The sequence below is a fragment of the Fistularia commersonii genome, chromosome 15, assembly GCF_037954325.1.
Source record: "Fistularia commersonii isolate RoL2024-O1a breed Wild chromosome 15, RoL_Fcom_v1.0, whole genome shotgun sequence".
In the NCBI taxonomy this organism is placed as follows: Eukaryota; Metazoa; Chordata; class Actinopteri; order Syngnathiformes; family Fistulariidae; genus Fistularia; species Fistularia commersonii.
The window spans coordinates 11,755,616-11,781,515 of record NC_141298.1 but is presented as its reverse complement, the minus strand read 5'-3'; the positions used below and the strand labels follow the sequence as shown (position 1 = coordinate 11,781,515).

The 25,900-nt window shown below is 48.1% G+C and overlaps 1 protein-coding gene across 1 annotated transcript in view; it reads right to left on the bottom strand.

The window, feature by feature from the left end:
- Window positions 1-23,247, bottom strand: part of pcdh1a (protocadherin 1a) — a 79,680-nt gene extending 56,433 nt beyond the window's left edge. The window contains exons 1-3 of the mRNA XM_086160506.1: window positions 22,529-23,247; window positions 13,498-14,317; window positions 11,194-13,377 (exon numbers count right to left, since the gene is read on the bottom strand). Of these exons, the coding sequence (XP_086016632.1) occupies window positions 11,194-13,377; window positions 13,498-14,295 (2,982 nt within the window). The 5' untranslated portion in view covers window positions 14,296-14,317; window positions 22,529-23,247. The remainder of the gene's footprint in view (window positions 1-11,193; window positions 13,378-13,497; window positions 14,318-22,528) is intronic.
- Window positions 23,248-25,900: the final 2,653 nt, after the last annotated feature.

Below are 25,900 nucleotides of genomic sequence, written 5' to 3'. Positions count from 1 at the left end.
TTTTTTAATAACAGATGAATAAAAGTCATGGAGATTAAAATCAGAATGCTGCCTGAGGCAAGCTGTGAGATAATAATCAACAATAAAAAATTACTATTAATAGATTTTAAAAAATCCAATAATATGTATGAATAAATAAAACATTTTGGGTGAACTGTTATTGATTTGATCATAAATGTATCTATTAGTACTTTATTTATTATTACTTTCATAAAAAAGTAAAAATATAAATATATCACACTTATTTCTGAAATATTGCATTTTTTAAAAGGTGTTATATGATAAATATATTTTGATAATAATGGTAAAAATTAAAAAGATTCTTCACTAATATCATTATGATTATTTTTGTAAATAACTTAGTATTTTCTTCTTAACACTGCAAACGTTTCTAAAATTTAATTAGTTTTATTTTATGTGACTATTATATTACTATTTTAGTTTCAAAGTTTCAAATGATCTGAAAACATGCATTTTTCTTTCAAACTATTACAACTTTACCCCTCTACTTTTGTAAATGTAATTTGGAGGTCTACCGTATGGACCCTGGTGCTGCATTGTTCTGCAAGAACGGGTCGGAGAACCCGCCCTGGAGGCCACGTGACAGTCCGCGTGGAACCGGTGCCAGACCCGATCAGACTCAGAGCCGCCCGAGGGGCCGCTGATGGACCTTAATGGCTTTTATATGGCCTCCAGACGGGGCGGCGGCGCCCATGACGGGCGGCCTCGGGGGCGGCGGGCTCCGCCCCCGAGGTTTCTGACGTGGCCCGGAGAACAAGGGGAACCAGACAAGCCCATCTTCGTGTCAACAATTTAATAATTAAAGTTCATTTTTTTTCATACATCATCTATATTCCAGGGCACATTTTCTATTTATTTTATTCAGAATTTTTAATTTGTTTTTCCTGCAAAGTTAAAAAAAAAAAAGATCGTTCTTGATTTTTCTCCTTTTTGTAGGAACATTTCTTGCTGATTTCCCGTTTAATCATTAAAAAAAAAATAGACCTAGCTAGCAGCGATCTGATTGGTCGCCTGACACTTGTGTCTTCTTGACCCTAAAACGCCTGGCAAAAAAAAAAAAAAAAAAAAAAAAAAATTGAAATCCATTATTTCTTCAGTTTAATTTTTCCAACAATGTGATTTTACTAATTGTAAAGAAATTTAAAAAAAAAGGAAGGAAGTGGGGAGGATACACTCCACTGGAGGCAACATCAACGGGTTCAGGCGGCGAGTCAGAGAACGTCGGTGGGGGGAGAACATCTGACGCAGGAGAAGAACTTAAAGCAGCTGGAGGGGAAGGGAGGGATGGAGGGATGGAGGGAGAAAATCTCACGGCAGATTATTGAGGGACACTTTGCAGTTTAAGCTGCTTATTGATAAAAGCAATAATCTGGCAGAAGGTAAAGGAGGCCCCGCATGGCGGCTCCTCGCCGGCTCCCCCTGGAGGAGCCACTCCCCACGTTTTTTTCCCTTCACATATCTCACTGCAGCTTCATTTGTTTTTATGTTTTTTTTTTCAAATAAAGATGGAGGTGGAAGGCGGGATGGTGTGGGTGGAGGGGGTCTGACCACGTGCCAGTCGGCGTATGAGCCCGGGGAGGAAGAAGAAGAAGAAGAAGATGAAGAAGAGCAGGAGCGATGAAAGGAGATTAACTTCAACCGGAGGATTTTCATCAGAGCTGATCATTGCTTCTTTCTTATTTGCGGAAGAAGGAGAAGCTAAACAAATGCATGCATAGGGATCGCGGGCGGCGCCTTAATCGGAGTTGGCGTGCGCATCGGCGCCCGGCGGATGCACTCCCCCTTTCTGTGGCTAAGCATTCTCCGTGCATACATGGATACTGCGTGTCGTCACATGAGGACCTCCACTGTCCTTGCACTTCCGCTTCCTGCGGTGTCGTCCCTGACAATGACTGTAGGCTACATCGTGGTAGCACACTTCAGGTTGGGACTCTAAAACTGGTCTTAAATGTACTAGCTCCATGTCCTCGCATAGTGGACCGAAGTGTGCGGCCAGAAATTTCATTTATATGGTGAAGGAAGTACTCATTCGAGGACAGTGACCTTACCGCCAACATCTATAGGCTGCATCTTGGTACCACACAATAAATGTCAGGACTTGTAGTACTGGGAGTACTCATTCGAGGACAGTGACCTTAAATGTACTGGAGTCAGTACTAGCTTCATGTAGTCGCATGAAGCATACCACTTCCTGGGTCATCGTCCCCCCATCATCTACAGGGTGTATCTTGGTAGTACACGATAAATGTCAGGACTTGTAGTACTGGGAGTACTCATTAGAGGACAGTGACCTTTAATGTACTGGAGTCAGTACTTGCTTTATGTAGTGGTATGAAGCATACCACTTCCTGGGACATCATCCCCCCATCATCTACAGGGTGTATCTTGGTAGTACACGATAAATGTCAGGACTTGTAGTACTGGGAGTACTCATTCAAGGACAGTGACTCTTGAGTGTAGCAGCGGAACCAGGAGGCCGAGTAGCTCCTTGGACTCACATGAAAGACAGAAGTGCTAAAGCGTAGTACTGTAAATTTCAGAAGTACTGTCAATTATGGATACATACATGTGATGCGCCGAGGCAACATCTGAAAGTACTCATTCAAAGACTTCAAATGTACGGCAAACAGTACTAGCTTCTCTTGTACTTGCATGAGATGACTGTGGGCTACCAGAAATTTTGCAAACACTATAAAGTATATATATATATATATGTATATATATATATATATATAAATTTATACAGTTGTAACATAAAAGCTGTCGTCCATGGCTTCCACTTCCTGGGGTACCGCCCAGGCTGCATGGTTGCAGTACACATAAAGACTGTCCTCTTGTGAGGACGCCAGTCGGGAGTCTACAAAACCATTAGAACAGAGTACTCATCTGAGGACGGTGACTGCAATCATACTGCAATCAGTACTTGCTCCATGTACTTGCAGAAGAGATAATTAAGTGCTACCAGAACCTCAAATGTATGCTGCAAAAGTATATGAATACACAGACTGTAAGCCTATCCCTGCGCAACCTGGCCCGAACCAGCGGTTCCTTTGAGCTACCATGCAAACCCACCGTCCCTGTATGAGGACGTCACTCTCTGGTACTATTTGATTTGGCCTAACAAGCTCCTGCGCCGCTAATAAGGGGGTGCCCGTAGGAGGACACCGGGTCTTAATCAGTCATTATTGTCCTTAAATCAATACGCCGTTCTGTTTGAATGTGTAATTACATTAGAGACCGAGGGAAGGATTAAAACTCGGCTTGCGACAGTCGATACAATCTGGAACCGGAACCTGCTAAGGAGCTACAAGGGAACTTTAAATTGCTCCCATTTATTTCTTTACTCTGCTGCGTCCCCGGGTGAGGACTATAGATTTCAGGACACATTACACTGGAACCAACTTTTTTTTTTATCCAGCTCATAAACCCGCATTCCCAATGTCCCAACATGAGGGCTTCATTCTTTCACAGTATAAAAACCATTCATGTCACATTTTATAAACTCCTTCTAACCCTGAACAGCCCACGCGCTGAAGTAACCTGTTGGCGGCCAGGAGGTGCACGTTGGAGGCCATCGGGACTTGATGTGTTTGTGTTTGTCCAAGAATCAACAACTAAAAGACCAAATGAAAGATTGGAATTACAGGCGAATGATGACCCATACTAGAACATCTCATTGCAAATACATACACATGTATACGCAGAACATTTATGTTACGAACGCCCCTGATCACTGACAAATTGCCCTACGAATAGTTTTAAATCAAATTGCCAATCGAGCTGTGAATGAATAAACAAACTTGTGTGTTCCCCATTGTAGTGTAGCAGAAGTTGTGTGTGCGACTCTCCGCTATTTACATCGTTCATCACTGTGTCCTCCATTTAACACTTTTTTCAATAACCTAGCCTCATAATGGCTCCTAAAAAGATTAAAAGTGCTCGTGGTGTTATGAAGTTAAGAGTTACAGTCAATCTGAAAGCTAATAGCTAAACGCTAGCGTGGTGTTCGTGTTACTGACCTCGGCAAGCTCTGCGACGTGGCTAAGTCAAGTATCTGTACAATCCTGGAGAACAAAGATGCGCTAAATACAGCCATTGTGGCAAAAGAGGTGGCTATGTTAACCAAACAAAGGTCTCAAGTGAGTACTAGCTTGGATGAATAACAGACAGCTTACCAGAGATGGCGTGAGCGTGAGCGTTAGCATTAGCGAGGGTGTCATATCCAAGAAGGATTTACTTTTAGCGAAGGAAACGGCGAGAACAAGTGCCGGCAAGAAGAGTAAGAATACCAGAAACAGCGATAATTAAGTTTATCTTTAACTCTATTTGTTAATTTTGCCACAGATAGAGCCATGAAAAGTTTCCAAAGAGTGCAGAAGGTTTGGTGGCAAACGGATAGACGGGGTTTACATCCGTTTCGACGGGAAACATTGGTTCGGTTCACAAAGTCAAAGAACAAATTTAATGCAAAAACCAAGGTAATATATACATACAAATTGTATATACCACTATTGACCAGTGTACTACATATATAGCACCTGCTGCAGGTACTGAGGACAACGGGATCAAATTGAAATTTTGAAATAGATAAAATAAATAAATTGTTAGGCTGGGCGTTGACTGCCCGAGCAGAAAAAAAAAAATCCATACAGGATTGTCCTTGTATGACAAAATTAGCTGCTGGTTAGCAAAAGGGGGGGATCTAACACACCACGTTACACGTTTTGTGAATTACTGATTCGCCACGTCGGTCATTTGACAGGAATGGAGGACCAGGTGGACGGAAACCCGCCGCAACGTGCAATCTCCACATGATCCGTGTCTCCACCTGACGCAAAATAATTAAATGCACTTGATTTTATATAAGCCTGTGGGGCCACCGAACTCACCGCCGCATAATCGTGAAAGGTGTTGAAAATAAATAAATAAAAATGTTTTAAAAATAAATATATATTGGAAATATATAAATAAAAAGGGGGAAATAAAAGGAGAGTTCAAGGAGGCTGCTTGGAGCTTTTATGTTGAAAGGCTGAGTAATTTGACTGTTGAAGTGGCTGAACATGATATTAATAGGGAAAAAAATACAGCGTTTTATCCTTTAAACCAGGTATGGCCGTGTGTGTGTGTGTGTGTGTGTGTGTTTTCCTGTCGCAGATCTCAACTCATTGTGTTATTACTCATCTATTACACATGTGTTCTAACAGTTTAACACTTGATGCATCATTTATACGCAATTCCATCATTTATTTACTGCCGTTGTATTTAATCTCTTGTTTTCTCTAAGCGGCCGAAAGATTAGAGCATTTACTTAATTATTTAAAGGTTTTTTTTTGAAAATAATTATAATTACAGATAGTTTTTATTCTAAATATTTCTGTGCACTTTTTCATAAATGTATTCATTGTGGAGGACATCCACTTCAAACTCAAACGAAATAATACTATATATCAAATGCATCTCTTTGCAGTTAGCTGTCAGCTAACAGCTGTTAGCCTTTGAAGAATCAATAAGCGCAATAAATGACTTTGACACTATATATTTTTATTTGTATTTATTGTTCTCCCTTCTTCCTACTATTATCTATTATTGTTATGTTTTACTTGAAACTCTGGCACAACAATTTCCTTCGGGATAAATTAAGTTGTTCTTATTCTTATTCTTATATGTGTTGATCTGATAAGAAGGAGGAAACAAAGGAAAACGAAAAAGTAATAAACTTTGGGAAAACGATAAATAATTTGGGAAACTTTAGAACTTTCGAGACTTACAACTTTTCTCATTCAGAAGTCTGGACAGCTTCGGGTCTTCACTGAACCTCCTGCTTGTTTTTGGACTGTTTGAGGAAACCCGAGGAACCTCACGCAGACACGAGGAGCACATGAAGACTCCACACAGGAAGGTCTCCAACCGGGGACCTTCTTGCTGGGAGTAGCAGGCACTAACCTCTGCGCCTCAAGGGAAGCTGTTTGAGTTTGGACGTGAAATGAGTCGGTGAACAGGACATTAAGCCTCCTGGGGAGGAGCCTAATCACTGTCTTTAAAAGAAACAATAAAAACACCGTCCTCAGGTGGGGACGCCGGCTTTATTTTACTGTGTAATAACAATAATTATCAGACGTATATTAACTTTATGTCCCCCTCCAGCAGACCTCTGGACCACTGAGGAGGAGGAGGAGGAGGGGGGTAATTTGTGTCTACCCTGTAATAAAGTTTACACCCCCTGTACTGACATCTGCTTCTGCTCTGGGGTTTCGACCAATCCCTGGCTTTGACACAAAGAGGTGTCCTTAGGTTGGGGCGACTCGACTCCTCCCGGTTTACTCTGAGCCCCGCTCGTCGGTCGACGTCGCCATCGCACGGGAACCGATCTCAGCAGACGCAGCATCAAGTCCAGACGCCTTCAGGTGAGAGCTTCCTGGCATGCAGAACTGGGAAGAAGCTAGTTTTTTGTTGGAGCGGCGGGTATTCTAGCTCGCTTGGTGAGATGGAAGCACGTTGCGGTTGTCTACCTTCCCCTGGCTATATGTTGAGAACCTTGTTTAGCCTACGGGGTATCCCTTGCTCATGTGGAACCAGCGTCGGTTCTCGCCTCATCCACCCAGGAGAACGCACAGAACAGGGGTAGCTAAAAGTGGGCTAATCCCGGCTCAGAGGGATGCCTAAAGTTCAGTGAGTGAGGGCCGTCTTAATAGCAGCACCAGCTAATTAAGGCTCACTGAGTCATTCGCCGCAGTGTTTTTTGGGCGGGGGTGGCGGCGGATGCGGAGGGATGGGGGGGGTCGGCGGACGGTCAAGCCCGTCGCCCCCCCCAGCCTCCTGTTTTCCCCCTGAAAATAAAAGCGAGGTTGGTATTTTTACAGCGTGAGCGTGATTCGAGCGAGCCCCCGCCGGGACCATCGCCTTCTCACGCCCGTCACGCCGCGTTTCGGGGAAGAAGAAGAAGAAAAAAAACAAAACAAAAACATGGGATTCTCATTAGCACAGCGCCGAAGGGGGGTAAAAAAAGGTGCGAACTCTTCGACCCAACAGGGCTAATTATCGACTCTGACGGCGGTTCCTATAGCAACCATTACGCAGTATCACACGTTTGGAGGTGATGAAGGGCAGGGTCCGGATCCAGAGAGACCCCTCACCACCTAGATGTCTCCAGATTCCGTAATGACCTAATTTTCCTCCCCTCACCATGGGAGTGTGGAACTAGGGGTGACAGTTTCAGGTGTTTCAGCAGGAGACTGGTGCCCTGCAAACGATTGGTCCCCAGGAGGAGACCTGTCCAAAGAAAAACACTGGTACCTAGAAGGTGACTGGTCCTCAAAAGGACACGGGTCCCCAGAAGGGCACTGACACCCAGAAGGACACTGGTCCCCAGGAGTGACTGGTACCCATAACTGGTTCTAAGAAGGACATTGGTCCCCAGGAGCAACTGGTACCCACAAGGAGGCTGGTTCCCAGAAGACAACTGGTGCCCAGAAGGAGAATGGGCAACAGAGGGAGACTGGTACACATAAGGTAACAGGTCCACAAAAGGGAACTGGTCCCCTAGAGGAGACAGGTCCCATGGACCTTCCCTGTTCTTGTGCACTTTGTTTTTCTTTGGCGGATCTCCAATGGTCTTACACCTCAGCCCCGAGGCGTCTGCTGGGGCGCCGCTCATACACAACAAACACATATCCCAGAACCCAGCGTTCCTGGATACGGTCCATAGAGCTCCTCACCTTCATTAGGGCACACAGAAGAAACACAAGGTTCCTCTTACAATTTCCTTCTTTGAGGTTCTAACCCCTGAGCAGTGAGTCAATGGTTGCAATCCCAAAGGACCTCCAATTTACAAGACACAGCCTGAAGCGGCGACCCTCATCAGCCTCTACCGATAACCTCACCTGGTTAGGGGGCGGGGTTAACAACCCAAAGGTAACCTCACTGACCAAGGGGGCGGGGTCAATGAGGAGGTGACCCTACCTGCTCCTCGAGGGATTACCGACTGCTAAACCAATCAGTAGCCTCATGATTCTCCAGCATTGCCCCCCCCCCACCAATATTAGGTCTTAAATACCTCACACACACACATACCAGACATACAACTCTTTGTGCCGTCTTGTCTAGAAAACAAGTATTTGCAAGAAAGATCTAAACACATCTTTGATTTCAGCTGATCAACCCCCTCCTCTAACTCCACCTCCACCTCCACCTCCTCCTCCAGCCCTCCACACCTCCGCGTCATTTACGAGAAGGAAATTTCCTTTACCCGGGAAAAAAAAAATTGTACCCGCATTTCAGGAATCCAGTGCCAGAAGTGGGTTAATCTGAAGCAATTAGAGGGCTGGGAACGGAGACGCGAGGAGGAAAGAGGTACGAGTGTTCGCCGGAGATGGAGGTCCTCGGGGTGGAGGGAGGGAGGGAAGGAGGGAGGGAGGGAAGAAAAAAAAAAAAAAACAACAACAACTAAATAAACACCCCCTCACATAAAGATGATGGAAAATGCAGAGGCAGCACTTTGACAAAAAGCGGTATCTGTCCGTCACCCGCACCCCTCCTCCCCCCGTCAAGGCCAGCGGGCTCCCCAATAAAAAACAAACCTACTTCCTGTCGGCTGGCAGCGTCCCGCTAACGGACACATCAATTACGTCGGCGTGGGGGGGGATGGGGGGGATCTGCCAGGCGCTGAAGGAAGTGTAGCCTAATGGCGGCCGACACAATACGGCCTCTTTAATCCCCCAGCCCATTGTGAGCCTGCAGATCTGCTCCCTTAAATATATCTGTGTGTGTGAGTGTGTGTGTGAGAGAGAGAGTGTGTGTGTGTGTGTGTGAGCACGCCGCTTTCCATATCAATAGGTGCGTATATTTGCATTTATATTACTCACAGACACACACACACACGGTGTTTATTACCCAGGACCCATTATGTCCGCCTCTTTGTCCCTCGTCACAATACCGAGCAGAAGGGCCTTCAATTAGGGTTACCTGGTTAGCTGGTTGGTTGGTTTGTTAAGGGAAGGTCAGTGCGCTGGTTAGTTAATGACGTGGGTAGATTGTCTGTTGACTGGTTAGCTTGCCGGTTCTTCAGTGAGTTTGATCATTAGTTTATTGGTTGGACAGTTACTTAATGAGTTAAAATAACCTGTTGACTAGCTATCTTGCTCATTCTGCTGGTTTATCAGGTGCCTTCTCAGAGCGCTTGAACGCTGGTTTATTGGTTAGTTGGTAAATTGGAGGTTAGTATGTTATCTGATCAGATATTATCAGATTAGTTAATGAGTTTCTGCTGACTGGTGAGCTTGTTGCCTGTTCTGGTTTGTTAATTGGTTTGCTGGCTGGCCAAGTTGTTAGTTGGTTTTTGAGTGTGTTCATCCACGGTTTATTTGGTTCGGTAATTAGCTGTAGTTTGTTTGCTGTCTGATTAGTTAATGAGTTAGTTGGATTGCCCGCTGACTTTTTACTTCATGAGTAGGCCAGTAGTTAGATTGTTGACTCATTGGTTTGTTATTATTTGGTTTGTCAGCTTGCTAGTTAGCCCCTAGTTCACTAGTTTGCTGGATTGGCTGGTGAGTTGGACAGCTTTTATTTCATTGGTTAGTTAGCAGGTGGTACGGCTCGTAAGTTCATTGGCTCTTCATGTATTACTTCAGGTTGTTTTGGTTCTACATTTTGGATAACTGGATGATTCATTCATTAGCTAGTTAGCTTGTTATTTCTTCACACCCAGTTGAAAAGTCATCCTGAGAATCCTGGTAGTTAATCCCGGGTATGTGAAACGTCACACTCCGAGGTTCTGGCTGCTTTTCAGGACCAGGACCGACCATCTGACCGGCTCCCCGCCAACAGCCAGCGGCGTGTAGCGTGTGGCGAGCGGTGAGCAGAGGCCGCACCGACGCCGCGCCTGCCCACGCTTTCATTAGATATTTCGGTCAATCTGTTCCTCCCGATGTGAGCGAGGACGGCGAACATGAAACGACATCTGCAGCCGCCTGTCAACATCTGGCCGTCCGTCTCCTCCCCTCTACACACACACACATACCGGGCCCGCCAATCAAGCGGGCGGCGCTTCATCGCCGCTCGTGTTTGTCACATCCGCCGAACGCAGACCGTGTCGAGCGGCAACATCTGCGCCGCCGCCGCTAACAATTACACGCCATTTAATCGGGATGCAAACACACGCGCGCGCACACACACACACTCTCATACGTGATTGAGTGCATTTGTTAACGCCAATGATTCCCACGAACCATAATATCAATATTAACCGTGATCATAATTAAATGACTCTCTAATCCAAGCAACTGCAGATCCAGTACCTATCTACACAGTATATGTATGCGTGTGTGTGTGTGTGTAAACACAGGGTATCCATACACACATATGATATGCATACATGGTATGTGTGTGTGTACACGCGGGGAATACATACACATGTGATATACATAAATGTTATATTGTACACAGCATATAAACACACCTCCATATACACATGTTTATATGTACATACACATACAGTATGTAAAGATGGACGGATAGATAGATAGATAGATAGATAGATAGATAGATAGATAGATAGATAGATAGATAGATAGATAGATAGAATGTTGTGAATGAATGAATGAATGAGTAAATGAAAGAATGAATGAATGCATGGGTGAACAAAAAAAAAATCAGATATCCCACACACACACACACACACACACACACACACACACACACACACACACACACCTCAGGTGTCTCACAGAGGTGCTCTTTCACATCCCAGGGCTCTGATCCCCCCCCGTTCCTTAATCCCACTCCCGGTCTATTAATATTTCCGTTTCCATGGCGATCCAGACCTGCCGCCCATCGCCGTGCTGGCGGCGGACGACCAAGTGACTCGAGGAACGGCAGACGTTCTCCGGCCCCGGCTCCCCGCTCGAGCGCTCAACAGGTTTCAGCCTCCGCGAGGACCAAACCCACCGAGGGGACCTGACGAGAGCTCCTCACGCCTCAATCACAGGACGGGTTATTAGCAGGTGATCCGTTAGCGTTAGCGACGGAAAGAGGAGCCCGCGCTGAGACTCAGAGACCCCATAAATCAAACATCTCCACCCCCCTTCCGTTCAAAGCAAATGACAGCATCATCACGACCCCAGGAGCCAAGTTCTAGAAGCATACCGTGGCACCATCTCGCCAGCAGCAGGTCCTTACCTGTTTGTTGTACTTGGGCTGACTGGTCTTGTAGCTATAATCTGAGTACTGGTCCGAGCCGGTGGAGTTGTCATCCCCGCCGGTGCCCACGAAGGTGTTGGTGGCCGGGAGGTCCTGGACGGCCTGGTGCTTCTGCGAGGCAGAGGGCGACTGCGCCTGCAGCTGGATGGACGGCAGCGGCGAGTTGGAGCGGTAGTGCCTGCCGATGTCGGGGCTCCCCGGCGAGTAGGTCAGCGGCAGATGTATCCTGGGGCTGTCGTTGACCCCGTCCAGGTTGAACTTCAGGCTCTTCTGGAGGCTGACCTCCTCTTCCTCCCCGAGGGGTTTCGGGGACTTCTGGGGTTTGCCTTTCCTGCCCCGCTTCCCCTTGGCGTTCTTGGGCGCCTGTTTGGGCGCATACAAGTCCTTGGTTTCCTTCTTCCCGGCTTGGTAGCCGCTCTTGGTCTCCCGCTGGATGCGGTGTCGGATGAACACCACCACCAGTATGAGCATGACCACGCCCGCCACGCCAGCAAGGCTGCCGAACAGAATGTTGCTGCGCTGTGCCGCAAAGCCGTTGTCAGCGTCGCCGGCGATGTCGCGCTCCAGCGGGACGTAGAGGCTGTGCCCCACCAGGGTCTCCACGAAGCTGACGTTGGAGATGGTCTCGTTCACGTAGATGTGGACCAGGGCGGTGGCGTGGCGAGAGGGCTTGCCCCTGTCGCTCACCCGCACCACCAGGCGATGGAGCCCGCCGTGTTTGGGGCTCATCTCCTTGGCGAGGGTGATTTCCCCGCTGGAGGGCGAGATCCGGAAGAGCTGGTGGGGATTGCCGCCGGTGATGCTGAAGACCAGCTCGGCGTTCGGCCCGCTGTCCAGGTCCTCAGCCTCCACCGCCTCTACGTGGCTGTCGGGTGAAGCAAGGGGCGAGAGGTGCCGGAAGGAGGAATTGGAGGGCTTGGTGACCACGGGATCGTTATCGTTCTCGTCCAGCACATTGATGGTGACGCCCACGTACGAGGACCTGGGCGGCTCACCTCCGTCCACCGCCTTCAGCCGGAAGGTATAGCTGCTCTCCTTCTCGCGGTCGAAGGAGATGCTTGAGAGGATGGTGCCGGTTCCGTTTTGCACGACGAACTTCCCCCCGTCGGGCTCCACCGACAGATGGACGCGGGCGTTCTCGCCCTTGTCCACGTCCAGGACAGTCACCATGCCGACCGGGCTGAGCGGGGGCATGTTCTCCAGCACGGAGAAGCTGTAGCCACTGAGCATGAACTTGGGGTCGTTGTCGTTGCGGTCGAGAACCTTGATCACGACGTTGGCCGTGCCCTTGTGAACGGGCGAGCCCTTGTCGGCGGCGGTGACGCGGAACTCGTAGCGCTCCTTGTGCTCGCGGTCCAGCGGACTCCGCGCCCTGACCTCGCCCGTGTCGGGATCAATCTCGAACAGGCCCTTGATGGACGGGTCACCCACAATGTTGTAGAGGAGCTCCGAGTTGGTGCCGCTGTCGGCGTCCGACGCCGTGACGTCCAGGACTTTCTCGTTGGGCTGGTTCTCCTCGGCAAAGTCCACCTCAAAGAGCGTCGGGGAGAAAATGGGCGAGTTGTCGTTCACGTCGGTCACCTGCACTTTCAGGGAGTTGGTGCTGGACAGCGCCGGGTTCCCCGAATCCACTGCCACAATCTCCACCCGATAGTCCCGGATCCGCTCGAAGTCCAGCGGGGTGGTGGTCTGGAGGAAGTACTTCCGCTTGTTATCGCTGGACGAGTCACTGGCGGGACGCAACTGAAAAGGCACATCGCCGGCCACCACACAGGTGACTACGGCGTTCTCGCCCTCATCCTTGTCAGACACCTGCACCAGGGCAACCGCCGTCCCCACCGGCATGTCCTCGGAGATGTTGGCCACGCCCTCGCTGTGGGTCACCAGGCCGATGCCGCGGATCTCCACGGCGGGCGCGTTGTCATTCTGGTCCATCACCTCGATGGTGACGAAGGTCTTGGAGCTCCAGGGCTGTGGGCCTTTGTCCTTGGCCACCACGTAGAAGGACAAGCTGCTGATCTCCTCGCGGTCCAGCGGACCCTTGACGTAGATGATGCCCGTGGAGCGGTCGATCCTCAGCAGGCGGGGCACCGGCTCGCCGGCCTGGTGCAGGGTGTATTCGATCTCGCCGTTCGGACCCATGTCCGAGTCGTTGGCCTTGACCTGCCGATGTAGAGGAACACGCTCACTCATCTGCTCTCTTTACTTACGTTTGACAAACACCTCAGTGAAAATCTAACAGGGTGAAATGATTTTGGTCACAAGTTTCGGTCAGAGCCCCACCTGCAGCACCGAGTGTCCCACCGGACTGTTCTCCTGAACCTCCGCCTCGTACGCCGACCTCTCGAACTTGGGCGAGTTGTCGTTGGCGTCGGTGACGACCACGCGCAGCAGGGCGCTGCTGTAGCGCTGTGGGCTTCCGCCGTCCACCGCCTTGATGGTCAGGTCGTACGAGTCCTTCAGCTCGCGGTCCAGACTGCCCAGGACGATCAGCTGCGGCAGCTTCCCCCCTCGGTCGTCGGCCACCTGCAGCCCGAAGAGGGCGGCTGCGTCCGGCCCCGCCGTCAGAGCGTAGTCGCTCACTCCGTTCCTTTCCGAGTCCCGGTCGGTGGCCAGGGGGATGGCGAATAGCGCCCCCATGTTGGTGTTCTCTGGCACGGAGATGGTGAGCACGGGGGAGGGGAACTGCGGCGTGTTGTCGTTGAGGTCCTGCACCTCGATGCGGCCCTCGACCAGCCGCGGGCTCTGGTTCAGCAGCAGGTCCGTCACAGACACCTCAAACTCCAGGTAGCAGGGCTTCCCCCGGCTCGGCGGCCGGCAGTCCCGCAGCGCCTCGCGGTCGATGGGCGTCTCCGTGGTGAAGATGTCGCCCGTCTTGCCGTCCACCCGCAGGTAGGGGGCGCCCACCTCCAGCTTATAGAGGTGGCCCGAGTCCGGGAGGCCTTGGTCGGCCGCCAGGCTGCCGATCAGGGTGTTGGGGGGCTGCTCCTCCTGGACCCGGTACAGGATGCTGGCGCGGGCCCGGTCCGGGTTCAGCAGCAGGGCCAGGCAGAACAGCACGACTCCGACTGCCGAGTCCATCGTAGGTCATCAGAGGATCCACCTGCAGAGAAGGTGGAAGAGGAGGCAGAGGAAGCCTTGTCAAAACAGGCCATCTCGGAACATCTTTTGATAGTGAAAGCAGTTGGGAACAACATTGATGTAGCCCTCAGCCAATCACTTGCCTCCATCTAACCCTGTCCTCTCACACCATCTAACTTCCTTTCTTCATCTCCGCCATCCATAAACCTCCTCTCTGGTCTTCCTCCAGACCTCCTGCTCCAACCTCGAAATCTTTCCGCCCAGATCTCCACTTGCTTCTGTCCATGTGCAAACCATCTCAGTGTGACTTCTATCACCAGAACATCTGACATGTGCCATCCCTCTTTTGGACTCCATCCTCCTCACTCCCAAAGAGGAACCCCTGCTCTGGACCGTTCGCCCTCGGTACTTAAACTCCTCCACCTTCTCTACCTGGAGCCTCATCTTGAGTTCCTCTCACTCAAACACATGTACTTTCACAACAGATCACAATGTCATCAGCAAACATCATGGTCCATGGAAGTTCCTGTTCAACCTCATCTGTCATGGAGAACCTTCTCCGTCACCCCTTCCAACTCTCCCACATGTCCTGCATGTTCTAAAAAGTTCAAAGAAGTGTCCAGCTTGAATTTGGTCCCAGGAAGTAGCCTCCTCCAGGGACACTTCTTAGTTCAGAATTCCCACGGGCAGAGATGGACCAGGGTGCACCTTCAGTTCCACCGAAGAACAAGAGGAGGAAGATGACATGGACAACATGGAGGTGGAAGCCCTCACAGCGCTCATGGAAGAATAACCACGGACTACCAGATGGTTGAGGTGTTTTCATCTTCTCCCTGCACGGCTTTAGCCGTTAGCTAACTCTGCACTTTTGCTCTTCGATCCCTGGAAACCCTGCTGAGGCATTGCAGAGCAGAAGCGCTTAGAACATCTGAGCAGTGACCAGGATTGTTTTTAAAAATGGCGAGAAGCATCTGCTAGCGGGCGTGGCTCAGGAGCTAAGGTACTAAGATGGTTCCTGGCACTGAGGTTCTTCTAACGTCCTGGTGCACCAGGAAACGGCCTGGTTCCAGATGGTTCTGGGTAGCGGTTCATCTGCGTTTATGAAAGCATCTGAATAAGCGCTTCTATTTACTTTTGGTTTTCAAGGACCTGCGTCCCACAGGCTTTATTTAATTTTTATTTATTATTTATATTTTTGTTAAATAAAAGATGAACCCATGTTTTTTTTTTTTATTTGTTTTTTTTTTTTTCTTTCCGCCGTGCAGGAACAACCACCCTCTCTGGCGGCGAAGGTTTGTTTCTGCGGCGCCGAAAATAACGAGCCTCTCAGGATGAGGCGGTGAACGTCTGACTTTACAATCGCCTTTTTTATTTTTCTTTCCCACGCTCTTTTTGAAAACTATTATTTGATTACGCGGCTGAAAAGGAAGCGAGTTTGGGGTCCCGGGTTTGAATCTGCGCACCGAGAGCCTCCTCGTCCTCTTCTTGTTCAGCTTCACTGCCTTCTCTGATGCCAAGATGTTCCCGGCACTGGATTCTATCAAGAAAAATTCTATATATATTTACACACACACATATATATATATATATATATATACACACTTCCACCTCCTTTGTCTTTATTGTCTATTGATTTGTGCGACTTCTGTTCGCCCGCCGGATCTGACTGGAACCGAAATAAAACAAAAATAAGATTAAAAACTGGCAGATCCTCCTGAAAACATAGGATCTAATTTCACCTCTGATTTATTTCCTGTTCTGATTTTTTTTTTTCCACCAGATTCTTTCAATAATTCTGTCGCAACGAAGAAGCGAGGTTTTCATCCAGAGGGATGGGGAAAAAATAAAAAAATAAAAAAAACATGGCAACCATCAGGAACGAAATATAATCCGTTAATTAAAGTGTAATAGATTAGATATTATATGAAAAAGAAACTAAAATAGTAACAGGGGAGGGGCGGGGTTCCTGCATTTCAGCAAGGAATTCAATTAAGTGATGAATAAATTGCTTGAAATTAAGGGTGAAAATTTTAATTTGCTGTAAAAAGCAGGAAACCAGAAGTAAAGCAGCTGTTAAATTGGCAAGATATAGTTGAAAAGAAAAACAAACAGAAGTAACACGAAAAAAAAAGGACCTGGACGTCAGCAGACGGAAAACTCAGAGAAGCTGCTGAAGGATCTCCTAACGTCCAGAAGATACTACCAACCCAGAGATTTCACAGAAAATTACACAGCCAAAATTAATAAATAAAATAAAATATCTTTGAGGATAATCGTGATGTAGAAAAAAAAGAAGAAGAAAAAAATATCTGCATTAAAATTTTATGATATAATTCAGCAGAATGACAAGTATTTAAGTGATAAAAAAGAGGGGAAACTGATAAAATGTAAGAGAAGTAAATCCAGAGTTCATTTGCTGAACGATTTGCTGAAAAAAAAAGGAAACACTATCATTTTCGTCCGGGAAACAGAACCAGGTGTTTGTTTATGACACGGTCCTATTTTTCAAATTCGTAAAATAATGTTGGATGGAGAACTGGATGCCTTTTTTTTTTTTTTTTTTTTTTCAAAGTGGGCAAACAGGAAGCAGCGGGAAAAACGCAGCTCGTTTTAATTATACTATAGTAACAGCTATTTTTTTGTGGGCGGGTTTCCTGTTGTTATGGTTACACATGGTTACTTACACAAAAAAAAAAAAAGAAAAAAAAAAAACCTGACCCACGCAGGCGTGGAACCCGATCACAATCCCGATCTGGAACGGACCGTTGCAGGTTTCTGTCAACTTCCGATGCCGTGGTAACCATGCAGAAAACGCCCAATGCTCCCTTGCATCTTCTCTTCTGGTGAACGTTCTCGAGCTGGAGGGCGAAACCCGAACCGTAGGAATCCCATGAGAGGCCGAAAAACAAAGAGACAAATAAAAAAATAAATAAATGAAAATCGGGTTCCTTCTGAAGTGGTCAACGCTGAAGTGCAGGCTATTGATGTGCTAATTGCTACGCTATCGACGCGTCCCCATTTTCACGTTCGATCTGCGAACAGCAGGGGGGCGAGGGTGGTGAAATGGGGGCAGGGCAACCACGAATGGTGCCACCCGAAGGCAACACAGGGAATATATATCCAAAAAGCAAGATAAGGCGAGACATTTTACATATAGATATATAAAAACATATACGCTAATCATCCATTAGTTGCTACCTTGAATTTTTGAGGTACTACCACTGCTTCTACCACTACTACTACCTATAATAACAATAATAATAATGATAATAATAATATTTCAGTAGTATCAAGATCATTTGATCAGAAAATAATAATCTTTGGGATTTTTTGCCGACAGCTAGGAAACCAAGGGGAAAATTAGGATAAATAAAATGAAATGAAATGAAAAAAAAACAGTGAAAGTCTGAGATTCGTTTGAAGAGGGCGGTGGGAAACTTGTTTTGAAGTCGTGTTTTTAGAGAAGTGTATAAATCTGGGAAGAATCGGAGCGAAGACGTCCATTAAACAGGCAGAACATTCAGAACGTTCTGACCTTCAAAACAAACAACAGATCAGACGACAACGACGACGACGACGGAGAAACTACGTGGGAATAATGAACATCCCAGGGCCGTTGTGGGAGCGGGGACAGGAGGAATGTAGAGGGACGGGGGGAGACCAGCCAACAATCAGCAGAACATCAAGGGGAAAAAAAATGGCGCTGGATCCTCGGTGACAAACAGATGGAGTTGCTGCCTGGATTGGAGAAACATCAGGTCGATCCATACAAGGACGGCCATCTTCACAAGGACTACCCAGGGACCTGTCACCAGGACTTCACACTATAATTTAGGACTGCTCACTTCAAGAAAAGACCTCTCACTTCAACCAAGGACTGCCCAATTCAATTTGGAACTGCCCATGTCACACAAGGACCGCCCACTTCGACCAACAACTGCCCATCCACTTTTGACAAGGAACACCCACTTCAATGTAGAACCACGCCCTTGACAAAAGGACCACCCACTCCAAACAAGGACCAGCCACCTCAGTGTAGGAACACCCACTCCATACAAGGACCACTCAATTCAATTTGGGACTACCCACTTCCCATAAGCACAGCCCACTTTGACCAAGGACTGCCCAGCAACCTGTGACAGGGACCTGCAACTCTAATGTAGGACCTCCCACTTCGGTGGCGAATCATTCACTTCAATTTGGAACTGACCCCTTCAATGTAGGACACTCCCAGTACAGACGGCTTGCCCGTCCACTTGTGGATCAACAAGACCACTCCCTTCGACCGAGGACTGCCCAGCAACTCGTGATAAGGATCTCCCACCTCAATGTAGGGCCGCCCACTTCAGAGGTACTGCCTCCACACTAGTAAGAAGGACCGACCAGTTCAATGTAGGACTACGAATTTCACCCAGGTCCGCCCTCTCTAACCAAGGACTGCCCAAGAACCTGTGACAAGGACCTCTCACTCCAATGTAGGACCACCCGCTTCAATGTAGAAACATCCACTTCAATAAGGGACCATCCACTTTCATGGAGGATCTCCCACTACAGAGGGACTGCCCATCCACTTGTGACAAGAACCGTCCACTTGAATGTAAGACTATACACAAGGATCACAAAGCACCACTCACTTTAATTTGGGACCGCCCATATCAACCTCAGACTGGCCAGCAACCCACGATGAGGACCTCCAACTTAAGAGGTACTGCCTATAAATTCGTGCAAAGGACCGCCTACTTCAATGTAGGAGCACCTACTTGAATGCAGAGCTGAGAACGTTTGTGTTCCCCAACTTCAGCCCAACTTTACTTCTGCTTTCTCCACTCAGCTGTCACCCCAGCCCCTGAAGGGCTCGCTCCAAAGCTGCATGTCTGACGGCCCCCAAGACACAGGACTCCCAGACCTCCTCCAGGATTGACTGCTAGTCACCGGTCGGTTTTCAATAAAAACCTTCTTTGGTTCTTCTGGATCCGTGGCCCGTTCCCCTCCTGCTCCCCCGACACTTGGTCGGTTGGTTTCCTCGGCGGCGTTGAGTTCAAGCTCCCAAACAAATGGATAAATCGAAGTCAACCTGGATGAACGAGTGAGGCTGGGAGCGGAAACAGGAGGCGACAGAGTCAGATGTAGGGGCTGAAAGGGGGGGGTGGAAAACTCTTACGCCGCTCCCCAGCGCTGCCACTGTAACCATGGAGACAGGCTTACTTCACAGTAACCCCCATCCGCGCACTGCCATAATGGGTCATTCCGTCGGTTCAAACGGCTTTTGAACCGACGGCGGGTGGGATGTCTCTATAAGTGATTGACAGCTGAGCCCTCCAGGTCAAACCCCGCCCCCAATGACAGCAGCGATAGTCTCCCGGGGGATTCTTGGGGGTTATTTCTTGCTGAATCGACAACTGGGCGTTCCCACTCACTAGCCCGCTAACTTACCTGTTATTAAAGCGTCACCCGTCAATCAACTGGTTACCACAAGGTCCTGAGAGAGCGGTGCTCTCCAGTTAATTAACAAAAACAAAGCTTGAGACCTGGCTTGGTTCACCTGATCACTAACCCAGCTCTCTTTTAAGTCAGGGGTTCCACATCTGGTTACCGTGAGGTGGATGAGTTTGGAGGTGACTGCAGCAAGCTGATTGGAGAACATCATGTAGTGTTGGCGGTACAGCTAACTAATCCACTGTTACAAGTTTACCTGAGCTGGTGACATGTATGCCCGGGTTCTTTACCAAGGTGGAGCTGGCTGTGGAGAAAAGGTTGCCACTCCAGGTGTAGGGAACGTGACAAAACAGCCAACCAACCTGCTGTTGCAACCCCTAAGAGTCTGTTATACCTGCGTGACAACTAGTTAGCAATACGAACAGAGGTCCCTATCTATCTATCTATCTATCTATCTATCTATCTATCTATCTATCTATCTATCTATCTATCTATCTATCTGTCTGTCTGTCTACCTGACGGTTCCATCAGGTAGACAGATGGAACCATTTTCCCCAGACAAGTCTTGAATTATTTACCACTTTTTTCAGGGTTAAAGTATTTGTTTATAATTTAATCTCCACTTAAACCCCGGCTAGTTCATTGGCTTACACCCTCCAGTGACTAGCCAAGCCCCGCCCCCTCCCTCCACCACCTGTCCATCATCTCGCCACAGCCACAATTCGATAACACAAACAGAAATCCATTATTTTCTCAAATTATGCACAAATATAAAGATGACTGGCGTGTGATTTCTACGAACATATAATTTTTTTGTGAACTTGTTGACAGAATTCTGTACTTTTTGCCATTTATTTTTCATCGTAAACTTTAAACATTTACAGGTACAAATATAAATCTATAAAAAAAAAAAAAAAAAAGAATTAATTAATGCATTATTTATCGTGAGAGGGGTAAACGAAGGAAAACGTACACAAATATAGCCATCGCAGCGCCGCAGCCCCTGTGCATCCCTCCTGGTCACCATGGTAACAGACAATCCGGTGACTCCGCCGGCTGAGTCAAGCCGGTGACATTTGCTCTTTACAGCCGCGCTGCTGCTCGGGTCCGCCGCGGGGAGAAACCAAAAATAAATAAACAAATAAATGGGTGTGCCGCTAGGACTAGCTTAGCATGGGGTCACCCACTCGCCTTGCCTCCTAAGAGTCATTATATTCTGGAACTTCCTCCAGGTTTTTTTTTTTTTTTTTCAAAGAGGATGGCGGGCAACGCCGTCAACATCGCGCCGCCTGTGAGTGGCAATCACACATGACGCAAACATTTTTTTAAAAACTTGTGTTCCGGGAATTTTATTTTTCCTGACTTTCCTCATTTTCAAGGACGGTCTTACTCAATTTTTTTCAAATGAAGATTTATTTATACTTTTTTGAAAAGGAATTTTTTGTTGATTTTCATGTCATTCTGTTTTACATATATTCAAAATTAACTGAGGCATCTATGGTGATTTAATAAAAATTCGCTGTTTTTTTGAGGGGGAGTTTTATTCCCTAGAATTTTCAGTTTTGTTGTTTTTCTTCACAGCGTCTTTTCAGCTCTGTGTCTTCATTTAGTTTGCGATTATTCACAGGGAGGTGGATGGGGGTGTGGGGGTTGTTATGGGCCAGATTTCAGATCCCTGACAAAGCGCACCCTTGTCGTGTGCGTACCCTCCTCGGGTTCCATCCTGCTCCGCTGATCTGATGTGTTTATTAAATGACACACATTAAGGTTCCCCTGAGCGGCTTCGCTAAATGACCCATTTACCACGACGTGGCGCCGCCCGGGTAGGAGATACCACCCCCCCCCCCAACACCACCACCTCGACGACACACACACACACTCACTTTCCCCACTTTTGATAACAGCAACAATAAAAATGTGGTAATACCACTGTACTAACCAAACCTGCGGCCACATTCATCAGGTTACTGCTGTTTTTTTCTTTTTAAGACCAGCTGTTATAGAACAACTCCACCCCCCCCCCACCCCCCCCCCCGCAACCACAAGCCTGTGCATGTGCCCGCGCACGGGGATGGAAGAGAAACACACACACAAACACAGACCGTGGACTATTAAATAAAATGATCTAGGTGGTCGCCGGAGCTTGCGGGAACTACACCCACGACTCGTGGGTGGGTGGGGGGAAGGTGCTTGTGCACGCACGCACACACACACACACACACACACACACACACACACAGCTGTGAATCACTATTCTAACACGGATAATCTTAATAATCATAATTATTTCAAAATGACTGAATAGAACGTTTGAAGACTGGGATGTACCACAGAGAGATTTCAACACATACAGGGAAAAAAAAAAGATCTATTTTTTTTTAAATAAAATAATAAATAGCAAATAATAAATAAATAAAGTGCAACAGCTTCGAGGCTCCGGCCGGAAATAGAGGTAATCAGGGTGCTGCTTCCCACCCCCACCCCCAAAAGCGGAAATGGATCCGCCGAGTAACGAGGCGCTAATAGACGCTGCGCACGTTGCGTCCGCGGAGAGGGGACGCGCGGAGTTCGTCCACGCGCACAGAGAGATGTGCCCGCGCACGTTCACACTCGCTCACACCTGCAGAGATAGACCGGGAAAAGTGCACGGATGGGGGGGTGGGGGGTGGCAGCCGCAACGCCGGACCGAGCGCAACTTCTACTGCCGGCTTCCGGCGGCTTCCGGGCCACTTCCGGCCAACGCATGGGAAACTTTGCGTGTGTGTGTGTGTGTGTGTGGGTGTGCACACGCGTGTACCTGAGGTGGAGGAAGCTGTGAAGGGGGGAGGGTTTCCTCTTATCAGCGGTGAGTCAGGTGTCCGCGGCGGAGGAGAACCCCGAGGAACCCTCAAGAACTTGGGGAGAAGAAGCAGAAGACAAATCCAGGCAGAACTTTGAGATGCCGCCGCTGCTGATGAAGCAGAAGACGTATCCTGGCAGGCGCGCACGCACACATGCACGCTCTGAAGATGCTGCAAGTTCCTGTGGATGAGCGGAGGATGCTCCTCTTCCTCCTCCTCCTCCTCTTCTTCTTCTTCTTCTTCTTCTTCTTCTTCCTCCTTCTTTCACGACGTGGACGGAAGATGCGGCGCCTCTCGGCGTGCCATCTCCTCCTCCTCCTCCTCCTCCTCCTCCTCCTCTTCTTCTTCTTCTTCTTCTTCTTCTTCCTAAATCCTCAGTAAACGATTCCTGCCAAGATACGCGCTGGTTGGCGCATCTCCTCCTCCTCCTCCTCCTCCCCCTCTTCTTCTCTTCCTCCTCCTCCTCCTCTTCCTCCAGTCCAAGTTTCCGCTCGCCGCTAGCAGCCGCGGAGCCGCAACACGTCCGTCATTCCCGCCAAGTGGCGACGGCAACGACCGCGAAGACCACGGAGAGGGGGATGGAGATGGAGATGACGGCGGTGATATCGGAAAGCAAACACAAACAGAAGGAGGAGGAGGAGGAGGAGGAGGAGGAGGATGGAGAGATGAAAAAAAAGAGAGGAAGATGCTGCGAGCGGAGAGGCGGCTCATCTGACGGCGTCAGATGAGAGTGGGGTAGGTTACTCCCCCACTCTCTCTCCCTCTCTCTCTCTCACACACACACACTCTCTCTCTTCGCGTGGGAGGAGGTGGGGCTCCCATCCCTCCCTCCCTCCATCCCTCCATCCATCCCTCCATCCGCCGCGGCGGAAACTTCTCGCCCGCTCCGCCGCCAAAAATTGTCTGATTCCCTTCCAGTTTAAGGCGATCCCGTCAAAGTGGGTCACCCGGAGGGAGAGGGGGGGGCGTGTGTGTGCGCGTGCTTGTGTGTGTGTGAGTATGTGTGTGTGTGTGTGTGTGTGTGTGTGTGTGTGTTGGGGGGCTGCACCTCATTAAATCGGCACATCACGCGCAGCTGCTCTGCGCCCGCGCGCTCCATTTTGTGTCCCCAGCGCCGTGGGATGGATGAGTGTGTGTGTGTGTGTGTGTGTGTGTGTGTATGTGTGTGTGTGTGGGGGGGGTGATCACGGTGATGACATCACGCACCCCCCCCCCCCATGTGACGCCACGGCACACTTGTTCCACGAGGACGCGGTGTTAACAGGTCCACACACACACACACACACACACGCACACAAACACACACACCGAAGAGGAGGAGGAGGAGGGGACTTGTTGATGGGGATAAAAAAAAAGTGGCCGGAGCAGCCGGAGTGTTGTTACCGTGGCGCCCCCTACAGGCCAGAAGGATAGAGACCAGGGGAGGAGGAGGAGGAAGAAGATGATGAGGAGGCCATTCATCCACATCCGGGTGACCGCATGACCTGCATTCATCCGGCTGGTAACCAGTGGGTGGTTCTAGTTAATCAGATAAGAACCTCACATTCTGTGAACCAGCTTAATCAAACACAACCTGATGAATCATTACACAGGGCTGAGCCAGCCCCACCACGAGCATCATCGGTTAACTAGTTGAACCAAAAACATTCTCCTTGGGTTGGCAGATTAACTAGTTGTGTTTCTGAACTGTACTAGTTCACAGTTATAGCCCAAACCATCCTCACCAGCACAACTAGTAATATTCCCCGTGCTTATTAACTACTGAATTTATTTGAGAGTTTCCAGTTAACTAGTTTCACCAAACACAGCCTGCCTGGGGCGGCAGATTAGTCATTTATTCTTTTGGATCATTACTAGTTCACAATCAAGGGGGACGCCACCCAAACCAGCAGGACTATTTCCAACATCATCATCAACTACCGATACTATCTGAGCATCACCAGTGAACGAGTTAGACCAAAAACCAACATCCATGTGATCATCCGTGTTTTTCTCCAACAAGTTAACTTGTTATCTTTTTTGACCATGAGTAGTTCACAATTAAACCATCCTCAACCGTAACTCAACAGACTGATAACAACTGAGTCCGTTTGAGCATCGTCAGTCAACTTGTTTAACCAAATACAACCTCCCCAGGATGGTGGACGACAACAATAGTTAACTACTAATCCTTTCTGAAGAGCTACTAGTTAATGATTCAGGCCAAAAGCATCCTAACCAGTAGGTTACTTTATATGAGCCTCACCAGTTGACTAGTGCTATGTGCGAGATTTAATCCATGTAGTTGATAGGTTAACCAGTGAAAGACACAAGGTTAGCTGGTTAGTCACTAGTTGACCGCCACAGTTAAAACGTCTAAAAGTGATTTAGGGGTTAGCCGTCCAAGTCAAAATGATCTCTATTCCTCGAGTGAGGGTCGAACTCCCTCACTAGTTACGTGGTATGGGTCAAGCTGTGCAGTGGTTAGTTAACCATAGCCAAACTGTTCACGGGTTATCATGTTGAAATTATTTGACCTAACTCATCTGAACTTTGCTAGTCAACTAAAACATGTAAAAACCATTCGGTGGTCAATTAGTGTGCACCAAATCACTTGACCAAGTTTATCAGTGCAGATAAAAGGGACCAACTAGTAAATCACAACGCTTGCCATCTGGGGAATCAACTAGTAATGCAAAAAGCAACAGAGCTTTATTCAAGGACTTGGTTCCTCGTTAGCCTTGTTAAGTTTGCGGCTAATTAGCAGACGTTTTAACCAAGGGGACCTGCTGGGGAGGATTGGCAAGTCAATGCTAACATGCTAATGAGCGTCCCGTGCTGTACCTTTTCGTGGTTTTAACATTTGATCTTGGCGGTGTTTTTAGAACTTTATTGTTATTATTATTATTATTATTATTATTATTATTATTATTATGAATCGTGGCAGTAAAGCGTGGCAGAAAATATTAAAGCCTTGAAAAGCGGCACTGCTAGCAGAAATGATGCTAATTAAACACCGGAGCTACACTGAGGATGGAGGCGGCCGCAGGGCCCACAACAAAACTGGGAAATGTAATTACAAGTTAAAATGCAAGACGGAGACGGAGCTGGAGGTTTGAGCTGATGTCCCTTTCTGGAGGGAAGAACATGAGAATGAGCAAGAAGCAATGGTTCTCCTCGGTCCTGCAGACCAAGACAGAGGGGGAACACACCGGGTCAGCCTCTCATTTACGTCATATAGTGACATACAGCCAGTCACTCGCTCCTTTGCACATACAAATTAGATATTAAACCATTCATTCGGTCATTCACATGTCATAATATAGAGACATACGACCATTCACCCTCTC